The sequence below is a fragment of the Mirounga angustirostris genome, unplaced genomic scaffold (assembly GCF_029215605.1).
Source record: "Mirounga angustirostris isolate CCGP_5_RB_7025 unplaced genomic scaffold, mMirAng1.0.hap1 SCAF_14, whole genome shotgun sequence".
NCBI lineage: Eukaryota > Metazoa > Chordata > Mammalia > Carnivora > Phocidae > Mirounga > Mirounga angustirostris.
In genome coordinates, this window is record NW_026991722.1 from 58131869 (window position 1) to 58154550 (window position 22682).

At 36.4% G+C, this 22682-nt stretch overlaps 1 protein-coding gene across 1 annotated transcript in view; it reads left to right on the top strand.

The window, feature by feature from the left end:
- NDUFV2 (NADH:ubiquinone oxidoreductase core subunit V2) overlaps window positions 1-18691 on the top strand; it is a 35582-nt gene extending 16891 nt beyond the window's left edge. The window contains exons 3-8 of the mRNA XM_045887034.3: window positions 365-427; window positions 515-631; window positions 3771-3939; window positions 5225-5334; window positions 12716-12792; window positions 18468-18691. Coding sequence (XP_045742990.1) covers window positions 365-427; window positions 515-631; window positions 3771-3939; window positions 5225-5334; window positions 12716-12792; window positions 18468-18561 — 630 coding nt within the window. The 3' untranslated portion in view covers window positions 18562-18691. The remainder of the gene's footprint in view (window positions 1-364; window positions 428-514; window positions 632-3770; window positions 3940-5224; window positions 5335-12715; window positions 12793-18467) is intronic.
- The last annotated feature ends 3991 nt before the right edge of the window (window positions 18692-22682 follow it).

The window sequence follows — 22682 nt, forward strand, 5'->3', positions numbered from 1 at the left end:
CCCTCTCTCACTGACTCTCTCTCTGTCAAATAAATAAATAAAATCTTTAAAAAAAAAAAAGATCCTGTTCTCTAATCAAGTTGGATAATACTTTTTTGGGGTTTGGTCCTACAACTAGTTCTCTTAATTATTAAAGAGTGATTTCTAAAACTTTTCTGAAATTTTGAATTCTGTTAACATTACTTTGTTAATCATAGTCATGTGTATTTAATAATTAGCCATTCTTTTTGATGCAAGGATAGATTAATGTCAGAATTAAAGTGAAGAGATTAAGTGATCAGTAGTAGTATAGTAATATACAGAGCTGTTCATACTTTTGAGGGAATTTTGATAATTTTGGAAAACATTTTTTCCCTTTATATAGCACAGAGATACTCCTGAGAATAACCCAGATACTCCATTTGATTTCACACCAGAAAACTATAAGGTATGACTAAATTAACAGTATAATTAATTTACAAAATATTTAATATTTTCCAGATGTATCAAAATATGTGCTTTTTCTTTGATACAGAGGATAGAGGCAATTGTAAAAAACTATCCAGAAGGACATAAAGCAGCAGCTGTACTTCCAGTCCTGGATTTAGCCCAGAGACAGAATGGATGGCTACCCATCTCTGCTATGAACAAGGTACCAAATTCATTTTTACATTAGTTTGAAAAGAGGAGAGACTGTGTATGAATTTCTTTCTTATGTAGAAATTCCTCTGATGGTTACTAATGTCAGAATCTAGGAATTTGAAGCTTTTAATCATTTATGTTTCCTCAGATGTGTGTTTTTGTTGGTTCTTTTAATAATGTGGAGAACTGAAAAGGTAGAGCTTTTTATCCTTGCAGGAAATAGTAAAGGCATTATAGTGAAAGTAGTTTTCTCTTTTTTCCCTGTTTGAGAGAAATGGCCATAGTAAAGATAAAAGATTCCACATGTGTATAATTTGCTGTCAAGGTACTCCGAAAATTAATGTGCTGTTTAGACACTAAAATAATGGAGAAAAGGATCTGCTCACAGCTAATATGAATCTTTTTATTATTTTGCATCTTTGGCTACAGGCTTTAATAAAATTTATATAATACATAGTATTTGATGCTACCCTAGACTTGATAATTAGCAACATACAGAAATGGTATGGGTGACCCATTTAAAGGTTGGTCTATTCATACATTTTTAAGACTCATTTTTTCTAATTGTGGTTTCAACAGTAATCCACATTTCACATTTATTCATATATTAATATAGTTGTATTATTGATGATATATATTATATTAATATAACTATATTTTTGTGGTATTATATTGCAGGGTATAGTTATGAAGTGCCGTACAAAATCATACGATTCTTATGAGAATCACACAAATAAGAAGCCAGTGTGATATAATGGAAAATACATTTGAGCTAAGAGATCTGGTTTTTCTGTGGACTTACTTCGTCATCTGCAGTGAAGATTTTGAACTAGGGTAGATCTCTACAAATTATGTTATGATTCCTAAGTGATAGAGTTGGGACTGGACCATTTCCAATTCAGTGCATTTGCTACTTGACTATTGCAGAGATTCTGCTATACTTCATTTCTCTTTTTCACTTTCTAAATTTTATTTGGTCTATTAGGCTAGACCATTATCATCTTTCTTAAAGAATAGGAATGTCTTCAGTTGATCTAATGGAATGCCATAGGCAGATTTTAGATTTTGTTCATATCTCTTAATTTGCTTTGTATAGTACTCTAACATGGTTATGGACCATTATTATTTTATTATTATTTTAATTATTTTTGACTGAAAAATGTTACAAAGCAAGTTTCATTGGTACTATACTTAGTAAAATATAGTCAGGTGTTTTTTTTTTCCCCCAGTAAATCACATAGCTCTTTGGGTGTTTTCTAAATTACTTAACATTGTTTTTTGTATTATAATAGCAAACTTTCTAAATAACGATTTAGGTATGCTCTTTTCTTTTCTGCAAAAATTGACGTTTTTAAAGATTTTATTTTATTTATTTATTTATTCATTTTAAGATTTTATTTATTTGACAGAGACACAGCGAGAGAGGGAACACAAGCAGGGGGAGAGGGAGAGGGAGAAGAAGGCTTCCCGCTGAGCAGGGAGCCCAATGCGGGGCTTGATCCCAGGACCCTGGGATCATGACCTGAGCCGAAGGCAGGTGCTCAACTACTGAGCAACCAAGGCGCCCTGATTTTTATTTTTTTTTAAATAATCTCTGCACCCAACGGGGGCTTGAACTTAAAACCCTGAGATCAAGAGTTGCACGCTCTATTGAATGAGCAAGCCACGCGTCCCCAAAATTCAATCTTTAATAATGGCAAATGTGTTGGAAGTCTTGCTGAATGGCAAGCTTAACAGAATGAAATAAAATAAATGACAAGCAAGGTGAAAATGTTTCATAAATATTGTCCTGTTCTATTTAGAATTGAATATATACGTGTGAGAGGCAGGAAATAGTGTACAGAGAATAGAATCAAGATTCCATTTTTATATTTGAGACTTTAATGTTACTGTTTCTTTGGCTCCCCCCTCTCCCCAAAGGAAAACCCAACCTTACAACCAAAACAATATCCAGAAGCTCACACATTAGTACCTTAACCATCACTAAGGTGCAGGGAGATAGAGCAGCATCCCCAAGGGAGCTTTTTCAAGTTAGGCATTAGTGGTAGAGCTCTAGCATGTGTGTTTTGAGAGCTCCCAGATTCAGAGGTACATGCCTGGTTTAGTATCACCAAATTAAATTTAGCATACTTATCTTTCACAAGTGAGCCATGATTAGATGTCTTTTGAGAATACATATCCTTTAGAATCCCTAATATGAGGAAAGCTCAACATATTTGTCATCTGAAATGCCATTTAACAAACTCATCTTTCATGTCAAAACATGGAAATATGCATAATTTTTAAGAATCAAATCTTACAACCGGATAGATTAATGATGTTAGGTCACCTGGAACGTTGTAGCCAGGATGATAGTCATGATAGACTATATGTGGACTATCCCTAGCAAACAGCTAAAACAACCTTGTTTTCCTTAATAGACTTGCCCTGATCAAGAGAGTTATACTCAGATAATGATTCCCTTGGTCCTGAACACCACTGTGTCAAAAGCTATAAATACCTTGATTGGAAGGGTTGGGAAGTACTAGTCCATACGATTTTTGTAGAGTGTTGCGATTTGAAATAGAAGTAGTGTTTTGAATTGTTCTGGAGAGTTATGTACGTGTTGTGTGTGTGGTTTGTGTGTATATAAAGTGTGTAGATTTGTAAATCAATACTGACTAATAGGTGAGTTTTGAGTCTCGCCCCTTTTTTGGGTTGCCATACCATTTGCATGCAGTGTACATCACTAGGAACATCAAGGCTTTTTGAAAAATTGGTGAAGGGTTGAAAACATACAAGTGTTTAATTTATTGGGGCGTGGTCACCAAATTTTTGCTATTTAGAAATTTTAAATTATAAAATATGAGTGTTGAAATGATCAAAGTAGAAATTCTGAACAGTGAAAGACTCAAAGATTTAGAGAAAAAGATCATTTTTGCAGAGACGGGGCATGGGGTAAAGTGGAGGAGGTGCTGTAACCGTTAGCTTCTGGGCTCTGTGCATTTAAGTGTAGAAGGACTTATACCTCCCAAATACCAAGTACAAGTATATTTTCTGCTTATGAATAAGTTTTACATTTTTACCAAATTGAAATTATGCTCTTTACAACATGCCTAATTCTCAGTTAATAAATATTATAATTATTTAAAAATTTCCTAATATTTTAGGTTGCAGAAGTTTTACAAGTACCTCCAATGAGAGTATATGAAGTAGCAACTTTTTATACAATGTATAATCGAAAGCCAGTTGGAAAGTATCACATTCAGGTCTGCACTACCACACCTTGCATGCTTCGAAACTCTGACAGCATACTGGAGGCCATTCAGAAAAAGCTTGGTATGGGACACATTGTATTTATAACTTTTATGAAAAATAGGATTGTCTTTCTAGATTTGACCCATTTCTACCTGAGTTTTCCAGTGTTTGCCATCTTATTGGATCTGATCTGTACTTCAGTAAATTTTTGTCTTACTGTGGTTGTCCACCTTTATTTGTTCTTATTTTGTATTTTTCCTTAGTTCTCAGCCTCAAAGCTGAATTTTCACCTCTTTTTTCCCATAATCATTAAGTATGTTTGAAAAGCTTCTAGGGGTTTTAAAGTTTTCATTGTTTAGAAATTAAATTTCACTCATTGTGTAATAATAGTATGTGGTACATAAAAAAGTGATTGTATTGTCCTTGTAGTCTTCCAAATGAGTCTTGGAACAAAGAAGATATGAGAATAGTAAGAATGCTTCAGAAAGGGAAATTTGAAATGTTATTAGAGTGGCATTTATAAAATTATAAGAACATTTTTCCATATAAAACTGCCATTGCTGCATTTATAGCTCTACATATCAAATGAAGTAAAAGGAGGTATACTTTAATCTTGTTGCTACCGAATATAAAGTATTTGCATGTTGTAAAAATAGTTGGGCTGTATTGAAGTATATAAAACAGAAAGCTGGAGTCTGCTCAAAATTTGACCCTCAGAAATAAATTCTAATAGTTGGGTATAATTAGTTTTAGATTTTATGTTGTTTTGCTTATTTTCATTATTAAAAACACAAATATGTCTATTTGCTTTTTGCACTTTATTTTGGCTGTAGCATATGTATGTCTGCCTTGTTTTTCTGTTATAAGTTATTATGCAGTTACTTTCACGCATACATATCTTTGCATGATTGTCCTATTATATACCGAGGTTGTTTACAAGAGTAGAATTGTTGAGTCACATTTTACTATATTTTGCCAAAATGTCTTCCCTGAAGATAGGAGAGTATGTTTTCTTTGTAGTCTTAATGATCTTTGACATTAGCAGTTTTCTGAGTCTTTGCCAATCTGGTAGTGTGGCTGATAATAGTACGTTAACTATCACAATCAAAATGAAAATACTATATTCTAATACACTGCTCTGTAACAGCAAACGCTGGAGATGAGTCCCCTGAAATCTTACTGTTTTTAAAGGAATAAGTCCATTTAAGAAAACCTTGAACGTTCTAGTATAATTATACAGAGTTGTTTTAAGAAAATTAATGTTCTTCAATACTTTTGTATACCTCTGTAATTTGTTGTAGTTTTCTGAAGCCACGTTGCTATTAAAATATAACCTGGTCCTTACAGTGATTATTTATATTTTTAGGAATAAAGGTTGGGGAGACTACACCTGATAAACTTTTCACTCTTATAGAGGTGGAATGTTTAGGGGCCTGTGTAAATGCACCAATGGTTCAAATAAATGACAACTACTATGTGAGTATTTAATATAAATTAAAGTTGTATGATCTCATATTTAAAATATTTTAAATATTTAAAATATTTTAAATATTTGGTTTCCTTTCCTGTAGATACAAGTTTCTGAATTATTCATTTAGAAGAAACTGCATAAATATCCAGGTTTTTTTTTTTTCTGTTTTCCAAAGTTTATTAAAAAACAAAAATTGAAAAGCTTTGCATAAAAATATGTCAAGTTTAGCTTCCACATTGTTGTCCACCAGAAGGTTTTTAAAAATTATCTTTAAACATTTTGCATTTAACTCTAGGAGATAATGACATATTTTAAAAGCTTCTAAATTATGAAAAATAATTCACATAGAAATACAGAAAATAACCACCAAGATTTAACAGATACTTTACCCTACTTACTGTTACTAGGTATTATTGTTTTTATCATCATTATTATTATTTGTAGAATAGAAATAAGCTACAGATGCAGGTAAACCACCCCTACGCCCCCAAAATCCTATTCCTTTAATTTCCAGAAATAACCACTGTCATAAATTTAGTGTGTATTCTTCCTGTCCATGTTTTTAAACTCTTTGGGTATATGTATCCAGCCATACTAATATATTGCTTGTTTTAAGAATTTTAGAGATGGTATCATTCCTGTAAGTACTGCTTTATAGCTGGATGTCACAAGTTTTGATAAGTATTATTTTTATCATTTAGTTCTAAATATTTTTAAATATGCATTTTTAAAAGATTTTCTTATTTGAGAGAGAGAACGAGCATGCATTGGGGGAGGAGGCGCAAAGGGAAAGGGAGAAGCAGGCTCCCTGCTGAGCAGGGAGCCCAACGTGGGGCTCAATCCCAGCACCCTGGGATCATGACCTGAGCCAAAGGCAGACGCTTAACTGACTGAGCCACGCAGGCACCCCTAAAATACGCATTTTGATTTCTCCTTTGGCCTGTGTTTTTTAGAAGTCTTAGTCTCCCAAGTGTGTGGAATTTTCTAGTTATCTTTTTAAAAGATTTCTTGCTACCCTAATTATATATAATGGTTTTCATACATAATATTATTAGTTCATACTTCTTAGAAATTTATTAGTAGAAATTGATTCCTGCACTGAGTGTGGATTCAAGAAGGTATTTGCTTTACTTCTTTCTTTCTCCTGTAAATACTACTGTTCCAAAAGAAAGCTCCTCTCCTTATACCCTCCCCTGTTGCTCCAATGTGTAAGGTTCTAGACTAGCAGTTCTTTTTGAGGAACAGTTTAATATCTAGTTTACTCCTGAGGGAATAACCTTTGGGTATTCATCCTTTCTGATGGCTGAGTAATATTCCATTGTATATACGGACCATATCTTCTTTATCTATTCATCTGTTGAAGGGCATCTCGGCTCTTTCCACAGTTTGGCTATTGTGGACGTAGCTGCTATGAACATTGGGGTGCATATGGCCCTTCTTTTCACTACATCTGTGTCTTTGGGGTAAATACCCAGGAGTGCAATTGCTGGGTCATAGGGTAGCTCTATTTTTAATTTTTTGAGGAACCTCCACACTGTTTTCCAAAGTGGCCGTACCAATTTGCATTCCCACCAACAGTGTAAGAGGGTTCCCCTTTCTCCACAACCTCTCCAGCATTTGTTGTTTCTTGCCTTGTCCATTTTGGCCGTTTTAACTGGTGTAAGGTGGTATCTCAGTGTGGTTTTGATTCCCTGATGGCTAATGATGATGAACATTTTTTCATGTGTCTGTTAGCCATTTGTATGTCTTCTTCAGAGAAGTGTCTTTTCATATCTTCTGCCCACTTTTTGACTTGATCATTTGTTTTTTGGGTGTTGAATTTGAGAAGTTCTTTATAGATCTTGGATACCAGCCCTTTATCTGTAGTGTCACTTGCAATATCTTCTCCCATTCTGTGCACTGCCTCTTTGTTTTCTTGACTGTTTCCTTTCCTGTGCAGAAGCTTTTTATCTTGATGAAGTCCCAAAACTTCCATTTTTGCTTTTGTTTCACTAGCCTTTGGAGATATATCTTCAAAGAAGTTGCTGTGGCTGATGTCAAAGTGGTTACTGCCTTAGGATTTTGATGGATTCCTGTCTCATATTGAGGTCTTTCATTCATTTTGAGTTTATCTTTGTGTATGGTGTTAGAGAATGGTCGAGTTTCATTCTTCTGTATATAGCTGTCCAATTTCCCCAGCACCATTTATTGAAGAGACTGTCTTTTTTTCCATTGTATATTTTTTCCTGCTTTGTCAAAGATTATTTGACTATAGAGTTGAGGGTCCATATTAGGGCTCTCTATTCTGTTCCATTGGTCTGTATGTCTGTTTTTGTACCAGTACCATGCTGTCTTGGTGATCACTGCTTTGTAATATAGCTTGAAATCAGGCAACGTATGCCCCCAGCTTTGTTTTTCAACATTTCCTTGGCGATTTAGGGTCTTTTCAGATGCCATACAAATTTTAGGATTGTTGGTTCCAGCACTCTGAAAAATGTCATTGGAATTTTGATCGGGATGGCATTGAAGGTATAGATTGCTCTGGGTAGCATAGACATTTTAACAATGTTTATTCTTCTGATCCATGAGCATGGAATGTTTCTCCATCTTTTCATGTCTTCTTCAATTTCTTTCATGAGTGCTCTGTAGTTCCTTTACCTCTTTGGTGAGGTTTATTCCTAGGTATCTTACGGTTTTTGGTGCTAATGTAAGTGGAATCGTTTCTCTAATTTTTCTTTCTACAGTGGCATTGTTAGTGTATAAGAAAGCAACCGATTTCTGTGCATTGATTTTGTATCCTTCCACATTACTGAATTGCTATATGAGTTCTAGTAATTTGGGGGTGGAGTCTTTTGGGATTTTCCGCATAAAGCATCATGTCATCTGCGAAGAGAGAGCATTTGACTTCTTCTTTGCCAATTTGAATACCTTTTATTTCTTTTTGTTTGATTGCTGTTGCTAGGACTTCTAGTACTATGTTGAACAATAGTGGTGAGAGTGGGCATCCTTGTCACGTTCCTGATCTTAAGGGAAAGGCTCGCAGCTTTTCCTCATTGAGGATAATATTTGCTGTGGGTTTTTCGTAGATGGAGTTTATGAAATTGAGAAATGTTTCCTCTATCCCTGTGCTCTGAAGAGTTTTAATCAGGAAAGGATGTTGTATTTTTGTCAAATGCTTTTTCTGCATCAGTTGAGAGGACCATATGGTTCTTCTCTCTCCTCTTATTAAGAACACATTGATTGATTTGCGAATGTTGAACCACCCTTGCATCTCGGGGATAAATCCCACTTGGTCGTAGTGGATGATCCTTTTAATGTAGTGTTCGATCCTATTAGCTAGGATTTTGTTGAGGATTTTGGATCCATATTCATCAGGGATATCGGTCTGAAATTCTCCTTTTTTATGGGGTCTTTGGCTGGTTTGGGGATTAAGGTAATGCTGGCCTCATAGAATGAGTCTGGAAGCTTTCCTTCTGTTTCTATTTTTTGAAACAGCTTCAGGAGAATAGGTATTATTTCTTCTTTGAATGTTTGGTAGAATTCTCCAGGGAATCCATCAGGCCCTGCTCTCTCATTTTTTTGGGAGGTTTTTGATCACTGCTTCAATCTTGTTACTGGTTATTGGCCTGTTCAGGTTGTCAGTTTCTTCCTGTTTCAGTCTTGGGAGTTTATAGGTTTCCAGGAAGGCATCCATTTCTTCCAGGTTGCTCAATTTATTGGCATATAGTTGTTGATGATAATTTCTAATAATTGTTTCTATTTCCTTGATGTTAGTTGTGATCTCTCCCCTTTCATTCATAATGTTGTTAATTTGGGTTCTTTCTCTTTTCTTTTGGATAAGTCTGGCCAGTGGTTTATCGATCTTATTAATTCTTTCAAAGAACCAGCTTCTAGTTTTGTTGATCTGATCTACTGTGTTTCTGGTTCCTAATTCATTGATCTGTGCTGTAATCTTAATTATTTCTCTTCTAATGCATGGCTTAGGCATCATTTGTTGCTTTTTCTCTAGTTCTTTAAGGTGTAGTTAGTCGGTGAATTCGGGATTTCTCTATTTTTTTGAGTGAGGCTTGGGTGGCTATGTATTTCCCCCTTAGGACTGCCTTTGCAGTATCCCATAGGTTATGGACCGATGTGTTTTCGTTCTCATTGATTTCCATGAATTGTTTAAGTTCTTTGATTTCCTGGTTGACCCAAACATTCTTGAGCAGAGTGGTCTTTAGCTTCCAAGTGTTTGAATTTCTGCCAAATTTTTTCTTGTGATTGAGTTCCAGTTTTAGAGCATTGTGGTGTGAGAATATGCAGGGAATAATCTCAGTCTTTTGGTATTGGTTGAGACCTGATTTGTGACCCAGTATGTGGTCTGTTCTGGAGAAAGTTCTGTGTGTGCTCGAGAAGAATGAATATTCTGTTGTTTTAGGGTGGAATGTTCTGTATGTATCTATGAGGTCCATCTGGTCCACTGTGTCATTCAAAGCTCTTGTTTCTTTGTTGATTTTCTGCTTAGATGATCTGTCCGTTGCTGAGAGTGGAGTATTGAGGTCTCCTACAATTAACGTATTGTTATCAATATGATTCTTTATTTTGGTTAACAGTTGGCTTATGTAGATGGCTGCTCCCATGTTGGGGGCATAGATATTTACTACAGTCTTTAGTTTAAAATCTTATTTGTCTGATATAAGAATTGCTATCCCAGCTTTCTTTTGAGGTCTGTTGGCATGGAAGATGGATCTCCATCCCTTCACTTTCAGTCTGGATGTATCTTTAGGTTCAAAATGAGTCTGTTGTAGACAGCATATGGATGGGTACTTTTTATCCAGTCTGCAAGCCTGTGCCGTTTATGGGAGCATTTAGGCCATTCACGTTGAGAGTGATTATTGAAAGATATGAATTAATTGTCATCATGTTGCCTGTGAAGACCTTGTTTTTACAGATTGTCCCTCTAAGTTTCTGTTGTAGATCACTCTTGGGGTCTTTCTCCTTTTATAGAACCCCCCTTAATATTTCTTGCAGGACCAGCTTAGTGGTCACATATTCTTTCAGTTTCTGCCGGTCGTGGAAGCTCTGCATCTCCATCCATTCTAAATGACAGCCTTGCCGGAAAAAGTATTCTTGGCTGCATGTTCTTCTCATCTAGTACCCTGAATATGTCTTGCAGCCCTTTCTGGCTTGCCAGGTCTCTGTGGATAGGTCTGATGTTATTTTGATGTTCCTCCCTCTGTACGTAAGGGATCTCTTCCCCCTAACTGCCCTTAAGATAGTTTCCTTGGTTCTAAGATTTGCAAGTTTTACTGTTACATTCGGGGGTGTGGGCCTGTTTTCCTTGATCTTGGGAGGGGTCCTCTCTGCCTCTAGGAACGAATTTTGTTTCATTCCCTGGATTAGGGAAGTTCTCAGATAACGATTTGCTCAAATACATCTTCTGGTCCTCGCTTTCTTCATCCCTTCAGGGATTCCAATTATTCTGACATTGGAATGCTTCATGTTGTCACTTATTTCTCTGATTCTGTTTTCATGGATTCTGAGTTGTTTTTCCCTGGCCTCCTCTTTTCCTTTCTTGTCTATTAATTGTTCTTCTAAATCACTAATTTGTTCTTCTGTCTCGCTTACCCTAGCTGTTAGAGGATCTAGATTAGATTGGATCTCATTGATAGCATTTTTAAGTTCTGCCAATTCAGTTTTCATTTCTTGCCCTTAGAGACTCTATGTTGCCATTAATCGATTTCTCCATCCTAGCTTTCGTCTTCACAATTGCTAGCCTGAATTCCATCTCCAACATCTTGGTTATATCTGAATCTATTTGTAAATCTGTGGCATAAGTCATAGTCTCTGAGTTTTTCCTATTTGGGGGGTTCCTCCTCCTAGTCATTCTGTTGAGGGGTGGTTGAGGGAATGTATAGAGTCCAAATTATTGACCACAACCCAAGCAAGATGCACCTGTTTTCTAGGGAATTTAGGATTGCTGGTCTCTTGTTTTCCCAGCCTGTCTTCTGGGGGAGGGGCCTGCCACACTGTTACTCAGGCAACCCTGTTTGGGCAGAGTTGCCCTGCTCCCTGTGGCTGGGGATAGACTCAGTGGAAACCGGTTTTTTGGGGCTTTTGTTCTCTGGCAGCTATCCGAGTCTCTTCCAAGAGTCAGAGCACGAGAGACCGTTTCCAACCCTCTGCCTCAGAGCGGAAAGATCGCAGACTGTTCTTCAGTGAACTCTTCAGGCCAACTATCTCTGTTTCTGTCTGTGCTGGTATACTGCAGCATCCTGGGTTGTTGAATACAGGTGGTAGGAATATGGGTATTCATGTATAGTTTTTAAATTTTCATAATAAAAAGTTGGGGGAGATAAAATCATTAGATGACTTAAAGATTCCTTTTAGCTATGAGGTTCTGAACATTTGTTGAACCCTAAGCAGTTTGAAAGCAGTGTTTTATTTTTATAAATGTTTAAGCATTGAACAAATATTAAAGAACTTCTATGTGGTGAGGCACTGGAGATGCAGTGCTGAATCACGATTTCTCTAGCATAGTATCAGAGTCCTATAAAATATTTTCTTAAGTACTTAACAGTTTTAGAGAGGGAGTAGGAGTATGGTTTAGGCATTTTTCTTAGTTTAATCATACCCATTCTATTTTGACTCTCTTTGATTAAACTTAGGGTGCAGCTAGGCACATGGGCATGTGTATCTGTGTGTTTCAACTGTATGTATTATTTTAAATATCAGAACCGTTTCTTGAGGTAGAAATTTTACACAGGTACATAGTGTATAAAATATAGAGCTGCTCTCATTGAAATGGGGACTGGAGGGTCAGGGTCATTAAGATACGTTCCAAAAACAATTTCTTTTACCTTTCTGTTCAAAGATTAAGTGAATTTGTAAACGGTGAATTTTACATGGGAAAGAAAGAAGATATCATGAGAGTATTTTATCTTTAGAGATGTTAGCATCTACTTTTACGTTATTATGACTGCTGGTGCTAATTGCTATTTGTACCTCACTGTTCTTCAAGGACATAGCATTTGTTGAGCATGTGTCATGGCACTGTTCTGTTTTATGTATTTTCTCACTGAATCCTCAAAAACATTCTTGAAGTACGTTTACAAGTGAATAAACAAACTTAAGGAGGCTGAATAACTTATTTAAGATTACTAGCTGTTAAATGTTGGAGTCAGGACTCAAATGCAGAACTCTTTCACTTGAAAGTACTACTCTGTATTGCCTCTTCAGCCACAGCTCTTCTTGCATACTACATTTAACAGTATATACTATATATAGGAGTTAATCAGTTAATGCTACCTTGGTGACTAACTTGGGAGCTGAGAAAGGAAAACAATAAACTAATTGATATTAGGGATTTATACAGATTTCAGTAGTAGGAAGTAATTTTAATATGACTATTTTAATTTTTTATTCTAGGAGGATCTGACACCTAAGGATATTGAAGAAATTATTGATGAGCTCAAAGCTGGCAAAATTCCAAAACCTGGGCCAAGGTATGCTTTTATTTCTACACAATAAATTTTAATGGCTTAACCTAATGTAAACTTAATTTAAAAAATTTTATCCCTAGGGGCGTGTGGGTGGCTCAGTCAGTTAAGTGTCTGCCTTCAGCTCAGGTCATGATCCCAGGGTCCTGGGATTGAGTCCCCCATCGGACTACCTGCTCAGTGGGGAGCCTGCTTCTCCCTCTCCCTCTGCCTGCAGCTCCCCCTGCTTGTGCTCTCTCTGTTTCTCTGTCAAATAAAATCTTTTTAAAAAATTTAAAAAAAAAAAATTAAAATTTTATCCCTTAAGGGGCATCTGGGTGGCTCAGTAAATTAAGCATTGATTTCAGCTCAGGTCATGATCTCAGGGTTGTGAGATCAAGCCCTCCATTCCAGTGTGGAGTTAAAATTCTCTCTCACCCTTTCCCTCAACCCCTAAGCATCCCCCTCTCCCTCTCTCAAAAAAAAAAAAAAAAAAAAATTATCCTGTAAGTTGTTGGAGCTTTGGAGTTGTCAGGAGTTGTCAGGATTTTTGGATAGTATTGAAAGCAACCTGTCACCTAAAGCAACTATTTTTTTCCCTCTAAAATCCTCTCAGATAATCATCTGGTATCTACTTGAATATTTATAGAGAAGGGGAATTTACTACAAATAAAAATCTGTTCTACTGTTTAAAGGTCATACTGTCTGTCAGAAGATTGACCCAAAGTTTGTCTCCCTCTAATTTCCACCTACATGTCCAGTTCTGCCCTTTGAACTGGCACAAGATAACTTTTATAACTCTTCTAAATGATAGCTCTTCCTTTACTTAAAATAGGTGTCTTCTCTTCCCCAAATCTTTTTCTCAGAATTAATGTCTACCGTTGTTCCATTTTTTTCTTTATTATGACATAGTTTTGGTTTCCCTCTTCTGTAGCTTTTCTGGCTGACTTTTTTGATACTTCCACTAATCACAGTATTTGAAATATGTACTGAGCGGTGCAGAGCATTGTGGGACTATCTTCTCTGTTCTAGACATATGCTTATAATAATGCAGCCTAATTACATCAGCTCTCACTTCAGGTACATTTCAACAATAATTGCACTTATAGTCAGTTAGAATGCTTAGATCTTTTTTAACTTCCAACACTGTTCATCCAGGTTGCTCCCATCCTGCAGTTGTGTTATACTAATTACTTTTCTTTCAGTTATGAAACTGAACTTTTGCTGCTAAACAAACCCCTATTCCATTTCTAAGTGCTTATATTCCTCAGAATTTTTTTCTAATACTAGCAAGTGTTTGTAGTTTTATGTAGTTGTAAGCCCTTTATGTTTTTTTGTTTATGCCATATAATTTTCCTTCTCTCAATATATGTGTAGGGTTTAATGGCCATATAGTATTTCAGTGTATTAAAAGAACTATAATGTGCCCTTTATTCCTGTTTTAAATATGTTTTCCTGCTCTTGGTAATAAATAGCAGTTCTGTGTACTCTCTCAAGAAGTAGATAGGGGCCCAGATACGTAATTTGATTTGAATGCTAAATATAATAAAAGCTGTTGTAGGAGTTTTTCAAAAAGCAGGAAATGATGTGTAATCTTGTTAAAATTATTGTGCTAGTTACTGTGTGGAGAATAGTTTAAAATTTAGTGCATGTTGTGGGGCAGAGGAATTATGAGTGATTTCTAGCTTTTTGGTCTGAGCACCTCAATGGTTCCTTTAACTAAAAAAGGAAATTTGGGGTACAGCAAGTTTGGAGAAGAAAAGTCACTTTGGGACAGGTTAAAGTTGTGATGCCTCCTTGACATCCATGGTAGAATGCTGAAAGGTATATTTGAACCTGGAATTTAGGAAGTAAATTAGGACTGGAAATACGAATTGGGGATTCATCAATTATTATAGATGGTATTTAAAGCCGTAAGGCTGGATGAGATTACTGGGGGTGAAGTTAGTTTGTTGGTGTTCTTAACATAGGATACTATAACATCATTGTATTTTAACATTAATAAAACAGTTAACTAAGTACCACAGTTAAGCATTTTTAAATAGATATGTTGCTTGTCAGTACTTGTAAATAGTTCTTCACTGGGATTTTTTTGAGTTTTCTAGATTTGAGCGAAAAACTTTAGAATTATTGGTTTCTGAACCTATTTTTATTTCCTTTGTAGCCCCTCTTATTTAAAAAACAGAGATAGGGGCACCTGGGTGGCTCAGTCAGTTGAGGGGCATCCTACACTTGGTTTCAGTGCAGGTCATGATCTCAGGGTCCTGGGATGGCGCCCCAAGTCAGGCTCTGCACTCAGTGGCGAGACTGCTTGAGGATTCTCTCTCCCTCTGCCCCTTCCCCCCACCATGCTATCCCTCTAAAATAAATAAATCTTTAAAAAAATAAAAAGATAAATCTACTTACTTTTCAGTAAGTACAGACAAGTGGTGTCTGTAGAGACTGTATTTGGACATGGTAGTTCTAGAATGTCTTCCCAGCATCAGAAGACAAAAACTTTTCCTCTCCTTCAAGTTTTTTGGATATATAGTGTAATGAAAGAGACTGCAATGATAGTAGTAACCAAAATATAATTATAGTTATACTGCAAAATATTATTATAGTTATACTTTAAGTTAACCAAAGCTGGCTAATTCTTTTTTTATTACCATTTATATAATAAAGCACTTTGCTCACATATGTAAAAGAGGTGCTCATTGTGAGTCCTTGAATAACCGGAGAAATTAAACTGGTTCAGCAGTACCTGATTTCTGAGTACGATTACCAGGTCTACCCTGGCCAAAATCAGGAAAAGATTCATGTCTCTGTGTGGTTCAGAACTGTTTTTTTATGTTTTTGGTAAATGATGGGTAGAAAGGAAGTATTAAACTGATGGTAAGGCAGTGCTTTATTTTGACATTAAATATTTGTGCTGAGATTGTTATTTTCATTTTCTTTTAAGTACCAAAAATAACTTCTTAACCTGCTTTGAAATTACTTAACCTGAAATTACTTAACCTGCTTTGAAATTACTAATTAAAAGGTAGAAGTTTTTTTTAGTATGGTTAACTAAAACTAATTTTAAGTCCAGTTTGAATTCTTCATATTTAGTTTTATAAAGATACCTTTTTGCAGAATTCTATGGAATACAGATAATATGTGTAAAGAAAATATAGGTGGTTGCTTATGGATAACTCTAGACTGTAAAGTCACTTTTGTTTTTTTATACTAAAAGTAGAGGGCAGTGGTGGGTGTATCTTAGCAGTATTAAAAAGATAAGCACTAATCTTTCATAAAGTAGCTTTTCTTTAAAAAGTACTTCTAAGCCAATAATGTACAGAAAGGCCAAGTTTTCTAGAATGCAAATGAGTTAAAATGATGAATGTACAAGTAGTGTTGGAATGGCTAAAAAACCAGATTTACCTTTTGAGTTATAATAAGAACAAGGTAATTAATAGATGGCATTTTAAGCATAACACTTGAGGCGAATCATTTTTTGTTTTTTATGAAGTGAAAACCCTAGTGTAAATTGTGAATGGAAGGGCTAGATCACTGCCTCTGGTGTCTGATGCTTATTTACAGATAAAATGAGGGGAAAGTTATAAGATTTATAGATGAAACACAATCTGCGGACTTTACAGCCTTTATAGCATTTTAATGTGCATTTTGTGAAGGGTGAGGGAAGGAGAAAGTTTGCAGGCAGACATAAAAGGCCATTGAAACCCCCTCGCCGAAGTGTAGGTCATGGGACTGTAATTGCATGGAACAAACTTTAGGAAAATAGACCAGATTACTCTTGAAATTACTTTCTTATACAAAAGTCCACAATTCCTTGAAGAGTTTCAGGCAGTGTGTGTGATTTCTCCCATTTATTGTTCTCAAAACCTCAGTTTTTATAATCTTCCTAAGTGAATCCTTGGTGTTGGTAAAGAAGGTAGTTGAGCTTAAACCATAGAGGGAACCTACTAAAGGGGAAGAAAGGTCCTCCAAAATAATTTTATTAGCAGTCAAAAAGCAAGTATACCTGTGTTATTAGTTAACATAAAAAAATTACAAAGCGAAATACTGTTTTTTATTAAGTTTAGATACCATTTTGCCACTTACCCTACATTATGTAATTTTAGATTCAGACAGATAGTTCACAGTAACTGTTTTTTGATCTGGGTTTCGTAGTGAACCTATAATGCAAATATATTAATTAATTTCTGACTTTGTAGGCACTCTTCATTACAATACACTACTTAGTTACTTGCATTGTGTAATAGCTTGAAAGATCTTAAAATGATTATGTGGTATCCCTGTCCTGTCCCCTGAACAAAAAATGATTTCCTGGGGCTCTAAAAAGAATCTTGTAAGATTGATGACAGAATGTGAAGGGCAAAGCAAGGAGTAAAAAGATGTAAATTGAACAATTCTTCAGCTGAAATCTGTGGCAGGAACAGGTAAATTAACAAAGCCAGGAAATAGGGCGAAATAGGAGTGGGTGTGAGCCTGGGCTCTAGCAAAAGAGGTCAGACAGGGGCAGAGGTGAGTGATTACCTGGGAAAGTATGTGTGGGGGTGAACAAAAGACAGGTTCTTCTACCTCTCTGCTTACCTCTCTTCATAGATTCCTACCGAAGGACCTGTTCCTGTTTTCTTTGTGGCTGTTGGTAGCTACTCTGGTCTGGAACCTGTTTTTGAAAAATTAATACTACTAATAATGCTTTTAAAAATATGAATACCAATATACTTTGTTTTCAGGGCCTCTAAGGAACACCCCTCCTAAGTCTTCAAATTCCCATTTCCTTTAATTCCTGTTTATTTCCGAATATAATGTATAAGTCTGTATTTTCTTCTGTTCACTGTGATTGTGGATCTCAGCCTAAATAAAATTGAAATACAAAAAGAATAAATGTAATGCTCTAGTTTATTAAAACATGATTTTTAAAAAAGATTTATTTTATTTTTTAATTTTTATTTTTTTTAAGATTTTATTTATTTGACAGAGAGAGAGAGAGTGCACAAGCAGGGGGAGCAGCAGGCAGAGGGAGAAGCAGGCTCTCTGCTAAGCAAGAAGCCCGATGCGGGGCTTGATCCCAGGACCCTGGGATCATGACCTGAGCCAAAGGCAGCCGCTTAACCGACTGAGCCACCCAGGCGCCCCTATTTATTTATTTTAGAGAGAGGGAGAGAATCTCAAGCGGACTTCACGCTGAGCCCAATGCAGGGCTCCATCCCACAACCCTGAGATCATGACCTGAGCCGAAATCACGAGTCAGATGCTTAACCGACTGACCCACCCAGGCGCCCCTAAAGCATGATTTTTAAAAATGTTCCTGGGCCTGTGTTATTTTCTTACAGTTCTTAGCTCTGATCCTTGGACAGATGGTGAATCCCCTAAGCCTTCGTTTCTGTATCTGTAAAATAAGGCCAGTATTACTTGACTCATGGCATTGTTGTAAAGAGTAAATGAGCTAATAATATATGTATACTGCTCAGTACATGGAACTAGTAGTGTTACTTTTATATTTTTCATATTTATGGTGAGTTTTGGTATGTCTGTTTTCGTATTTAACTTTTGAAAATCTTGCAGCAGTTGAAATATTTGAATTAAATAATCCATGCAACTCTTGGATGAAAAATAGTTACTTAACTGGGCTGTTATGAAGTAACAACTATTTTTTTAAGTACAGATTTATAAATGGTAATCATTAATAGTTTAATGTTACTTGCTCTTTTCAGGAGTGGACGCTTCTCTTGTGAGCCAGCTGGAGGTCTTACCTCTTTGACTGAACCACCCAAAGGACCTGGCTTTGGTGTCCAAGCAGGACTTTAATTTACATTCAACTGTGAATATTGTCACTGGAGAAATAAAAATGAATCTCCTGTCTACATAAACTTTTTATATTATTTGTTCATTTCATGGTGTATACCTAGCAACTTGCTATATAAATGTCATGTTGAAACTTCGGAGTACCATTTTAGTCTTTTGCTATCTCTGGCTAACTATGAAGGCATTATTTCATAATGTAGTTAACAGTCACTCCAATGTCATCCATTTTCAACTGCCAGGTCACTTTTATCAATAATATTAGATTATTGTGAAGTAAAAACTGTGTCAAATTTCACATATATTTTGCTTTTCCATCTTTAAAGCCAAGTCTTAACATGATCTTTCTATAGACCTTGTTTATGTTAGTCTTCCCTTTAAACATTTTTAGATTTACAGCACATAATTGTTAACTACATTTCCAACTGGTAAGTGACACCTCAAGCAGAGGTGTAAGGAGGATAAAGTAGTCTCTAGAAGTATTGTTTATCATTTTTATAAAAGGAAGGCACTTGGTTATTGTATACTGCAAGTATATAGAAACTGGGCAAAGAGACTGGAAGTACAATCTGAGTTGGAAAGAACAGTCGATATGCAAAATACATTCTTCAGTTGAATGCATATTTCAACTTCGAACAAAGGATAAACCTGTGTATTATATACATTCAAGAAACTAGCTATGGTGCATTAGTTTTGCAAGTTGAAAAAAAATTAATAGCTTTAATGCAGGGATAAATCTAAATCAATCGTTTCAGGATTTCTCAAAGTCACTGTTTGGCCTTGTTCTTCTGGCAGACTAACCAGTCACTAGTAGTAATTATGATGCTTAAAAACATGATTTTTTTTTTTTTAAAGATTTTATTTATTTATTTGAGAGAGAGAGAATGAGAGAGAGCAAGCACATGAGAGGGGGGAGGGTCAGAGGGAGAAGCAGGCTCCCCGCCGAGCAGGGAGCCCGAGGCGGGACTCGATCCCGGGACTCCGGGATCATGACCTGAGCCGAAGGCAGTCGCTTAACCAACTGAGCCACCCAGGCGCCCAAAAACATGATTATTTTTAAGAATATCTTTAAAATTTAGTTTTTGCTTTTTACCTGAGAAGGTAAACAATAACAGTAATTTCGTAAGTGGCATAGAAAGGTAACACAATGAAAATGCCTCTCTTCTATCCTAGGGCCCTCCTGACCTATTGACTTTTATAAAAATGCCTTACTTTGACATTTTTTTTTTTATTAGAAGAAAAATTAGAAGTGGGGAAACTTCAAATACTGGGTGAAAAAAACAAAGACATGTATTAAGGATATGCACCGATTATCAATTTTTATGTACTATTTTAGAAATAGAAAATTAATTTTAGATTATTACAACTATAGGCATACTGTTATACATTATCAAAACATATTCTGGGGCGCCTGGGTGGCTCAGTCGTTAAGTGTCTGCCTTCGGCTCTGGTCATGATCCCAGGGTCCTGGGATCGAGCTCCGCATCGGGCTCCCTGCTCTGCAGGAAGCCTGCTTCTCCCTCTCCCGCTCCCCCTGCTAGTGTTCCCTCTCTCGCAGTCTCTCTGTCAAATAAATAAAATCTTAAAAAAAAAAATTCTGTCGTTCTTAGATCATCACTTACATTGTATTGCAGTAGTATATATTAGGATTTTGAGTCTTGCTTAATTTTTTTGCCTATTTTTCTTACAAAACCCGATCAGTGTTAACATAATACTGGTTTTAATGAGTTTTCTGATTAGTTTTTTTTTTTTTAATTTATTTGACAGAGAGAGAGACAGAAGAGCACAAGCAGAGGGAGTGGCAGAGGGAGAGGGAGAAGCAGGCTCTGCACTGAGCAGGGAACCCGATGCGGGACTTGATCCCAGGACCCTGAGATCATGACCTGAGCCGAAGGCAGACGCTTAACCATCTGAGCCACCCAGGCGCCCCTGATTAGCTTTTAAAAACACCTGGCAGGTGAAATTTTATTACAGTAATTCAGGATGGTTTTAAAATGTATATGAACACACTGATTAAAATTTCCTTACCCTGGGCGCCTGGGTGGCTCAGTTGGTTAAGCAACTGCCTTCAGCTCAGGCTGTGATCCTGGAGTCGCAGGATCGAGTCCCACATCGGGCTCCCTGCTCAGTGGGGAGTTTGCTTCTCCCTCTGACCCTCTCCCCTCTCCCCTCTCATGCTCTCTCTCTCAAATAAATAAATAAAATCCTTAAAAAAAAAAAAATTTCCTTACCTGTTTTCAGAGATGACAGCTAAACCTGGCCTATTTCTCAAACCTGTAGGGAGAGGTAGGCATCATTTGTGTGTTTACCACCACTTGCTCCCTCATTTCCTCTTCTCAATTCCTAACTCTGTGCTGTTTTTTATTTATTTTTTATTTATTTTTTTAAAGATTTTATTTATTTATTTGAGAGAGAGAATGAGATAGAGAGAGCATGAGAGGGGGGAGGGTCAGAGGGAGAAGCAGACTCCCTGCTGAGCAGGGAGCCCGATGCGGGACTCGATCCCGGGACTCCAGGATCATGACCTGAGCCGAAGGTAGTCGCTTAACCAACTGAGCCACCCAGGCGCCCTCTGTGCTGTTTTTTAAAAAGGGGGTATTTGAGGAGGAAATCTTACTGCTGTTTAATGACAAAAATAAACAATTTATCATTCTCTCCACTGACAATCTAATAGTAGTTTTTTGGTAGCAACTGCTAAAAGTTGCTAGAGGAAACTACTGATTGCTCAGTTACTTGCTGTAATTGGATGGGGCCACTGCTCCAGAAAATCCAACAACACATAGTAACAGTTATAAGCGTATTTGGTGCAGAGGCATTATATATGTATAGACTATGTTATATAACAAGCTATGATCTGAGATTGCATTTTTCATTTATTACATTCATCTTTCTGAAATATGGCAGGATTTTTTGAATGATCTGATTTAGCTGGACTTAATGTAGCAGAACTTAATTATAAAGGTGTGAAGAACTAAATAAGCTGGTAAGAGGGTAAAATTTGCAGAATGGCTTCTAATTCAGATACCAAATACAGCTAACTCAAACAATGACCCGTGTTGGGGAGGCGGGGTAGTAGGGGCACCAACCCACCTCTTTCCGAATTGAAAATCCTCCTGTAACTTTTAACTCCCCTCAAAATTTAACTAACAGTCTACTGTTAACTGGTAACAGAAACAGTTAACACATTTTCTATATTACATGTATCATATACTGAATTCTCACAATAAAGTTACAGAAAAGAAAATGTACATCTACCTTACCTCACTTACCAAAAAAAATTTTCATATATGAGCAGACCCATGCAGTTCAAACCCATGTTCAAGAGTCATCTGTATACATGTTTTAAGTGTCTGCTTAACTTTGGCTAAGACTGAGGTTTAATGCTTGGGGTCCTTGACCTTTTAGTACTATTATGAAAACTGTTATTTTACCCACTTGCTGAAGATTTGAGCCAACAAAAGACAGGGCTATGCAATTAAAAGTCTTAGCAGCTTTCTAACTAGCTTGTGGATATAAACTTGTTCTTGAGACATCTATCTGTAATAGCTATAATAATAATTTCTTGATTTATATTTCTAGTTTCACATTGAAAAGGAAAATTAGCTCCTCTTGCCTTCCTAAGTATCATGTGGACCTTTTGAATAAATTGTGGCTGATTTATAATTTGCCCATATAATCTTAATATGGACGTTACATTTTTTTTGCAGCTGTCCTACTCAGTGTAGTCAATACAGTGCCCTGGAACACAGTTGTCTTAGGAATCTTTCATATATTAAGTGATTTTTTTTTTTTTTAAAGATTTTATTTATTTGACAGAGACACACAAGCAGGGGGAGTGGGAGAGGGAGAAGCAGGCTTCCCGTCCAAGCAGGGAGCCCGATGTCAGGCTCGATCCCAGGACCCTGGGACCGTGACTTGAGCTGAAGGCAGAAGCTTAACAACTGAGCCACCCAGGCGCCCCATATATTCAGTAATTTTAAATACGGTTGTACATATAGTTGTTGCCATAAATTATGGCTAATTTACTTCAGCAAATTCATGCTTACCTTTCAATTTTGAAGGGAGGCAGTGCTATAGAAATAGCAATTGCCATTGCCATCAATACTAATGACCATGATTTAAATGAG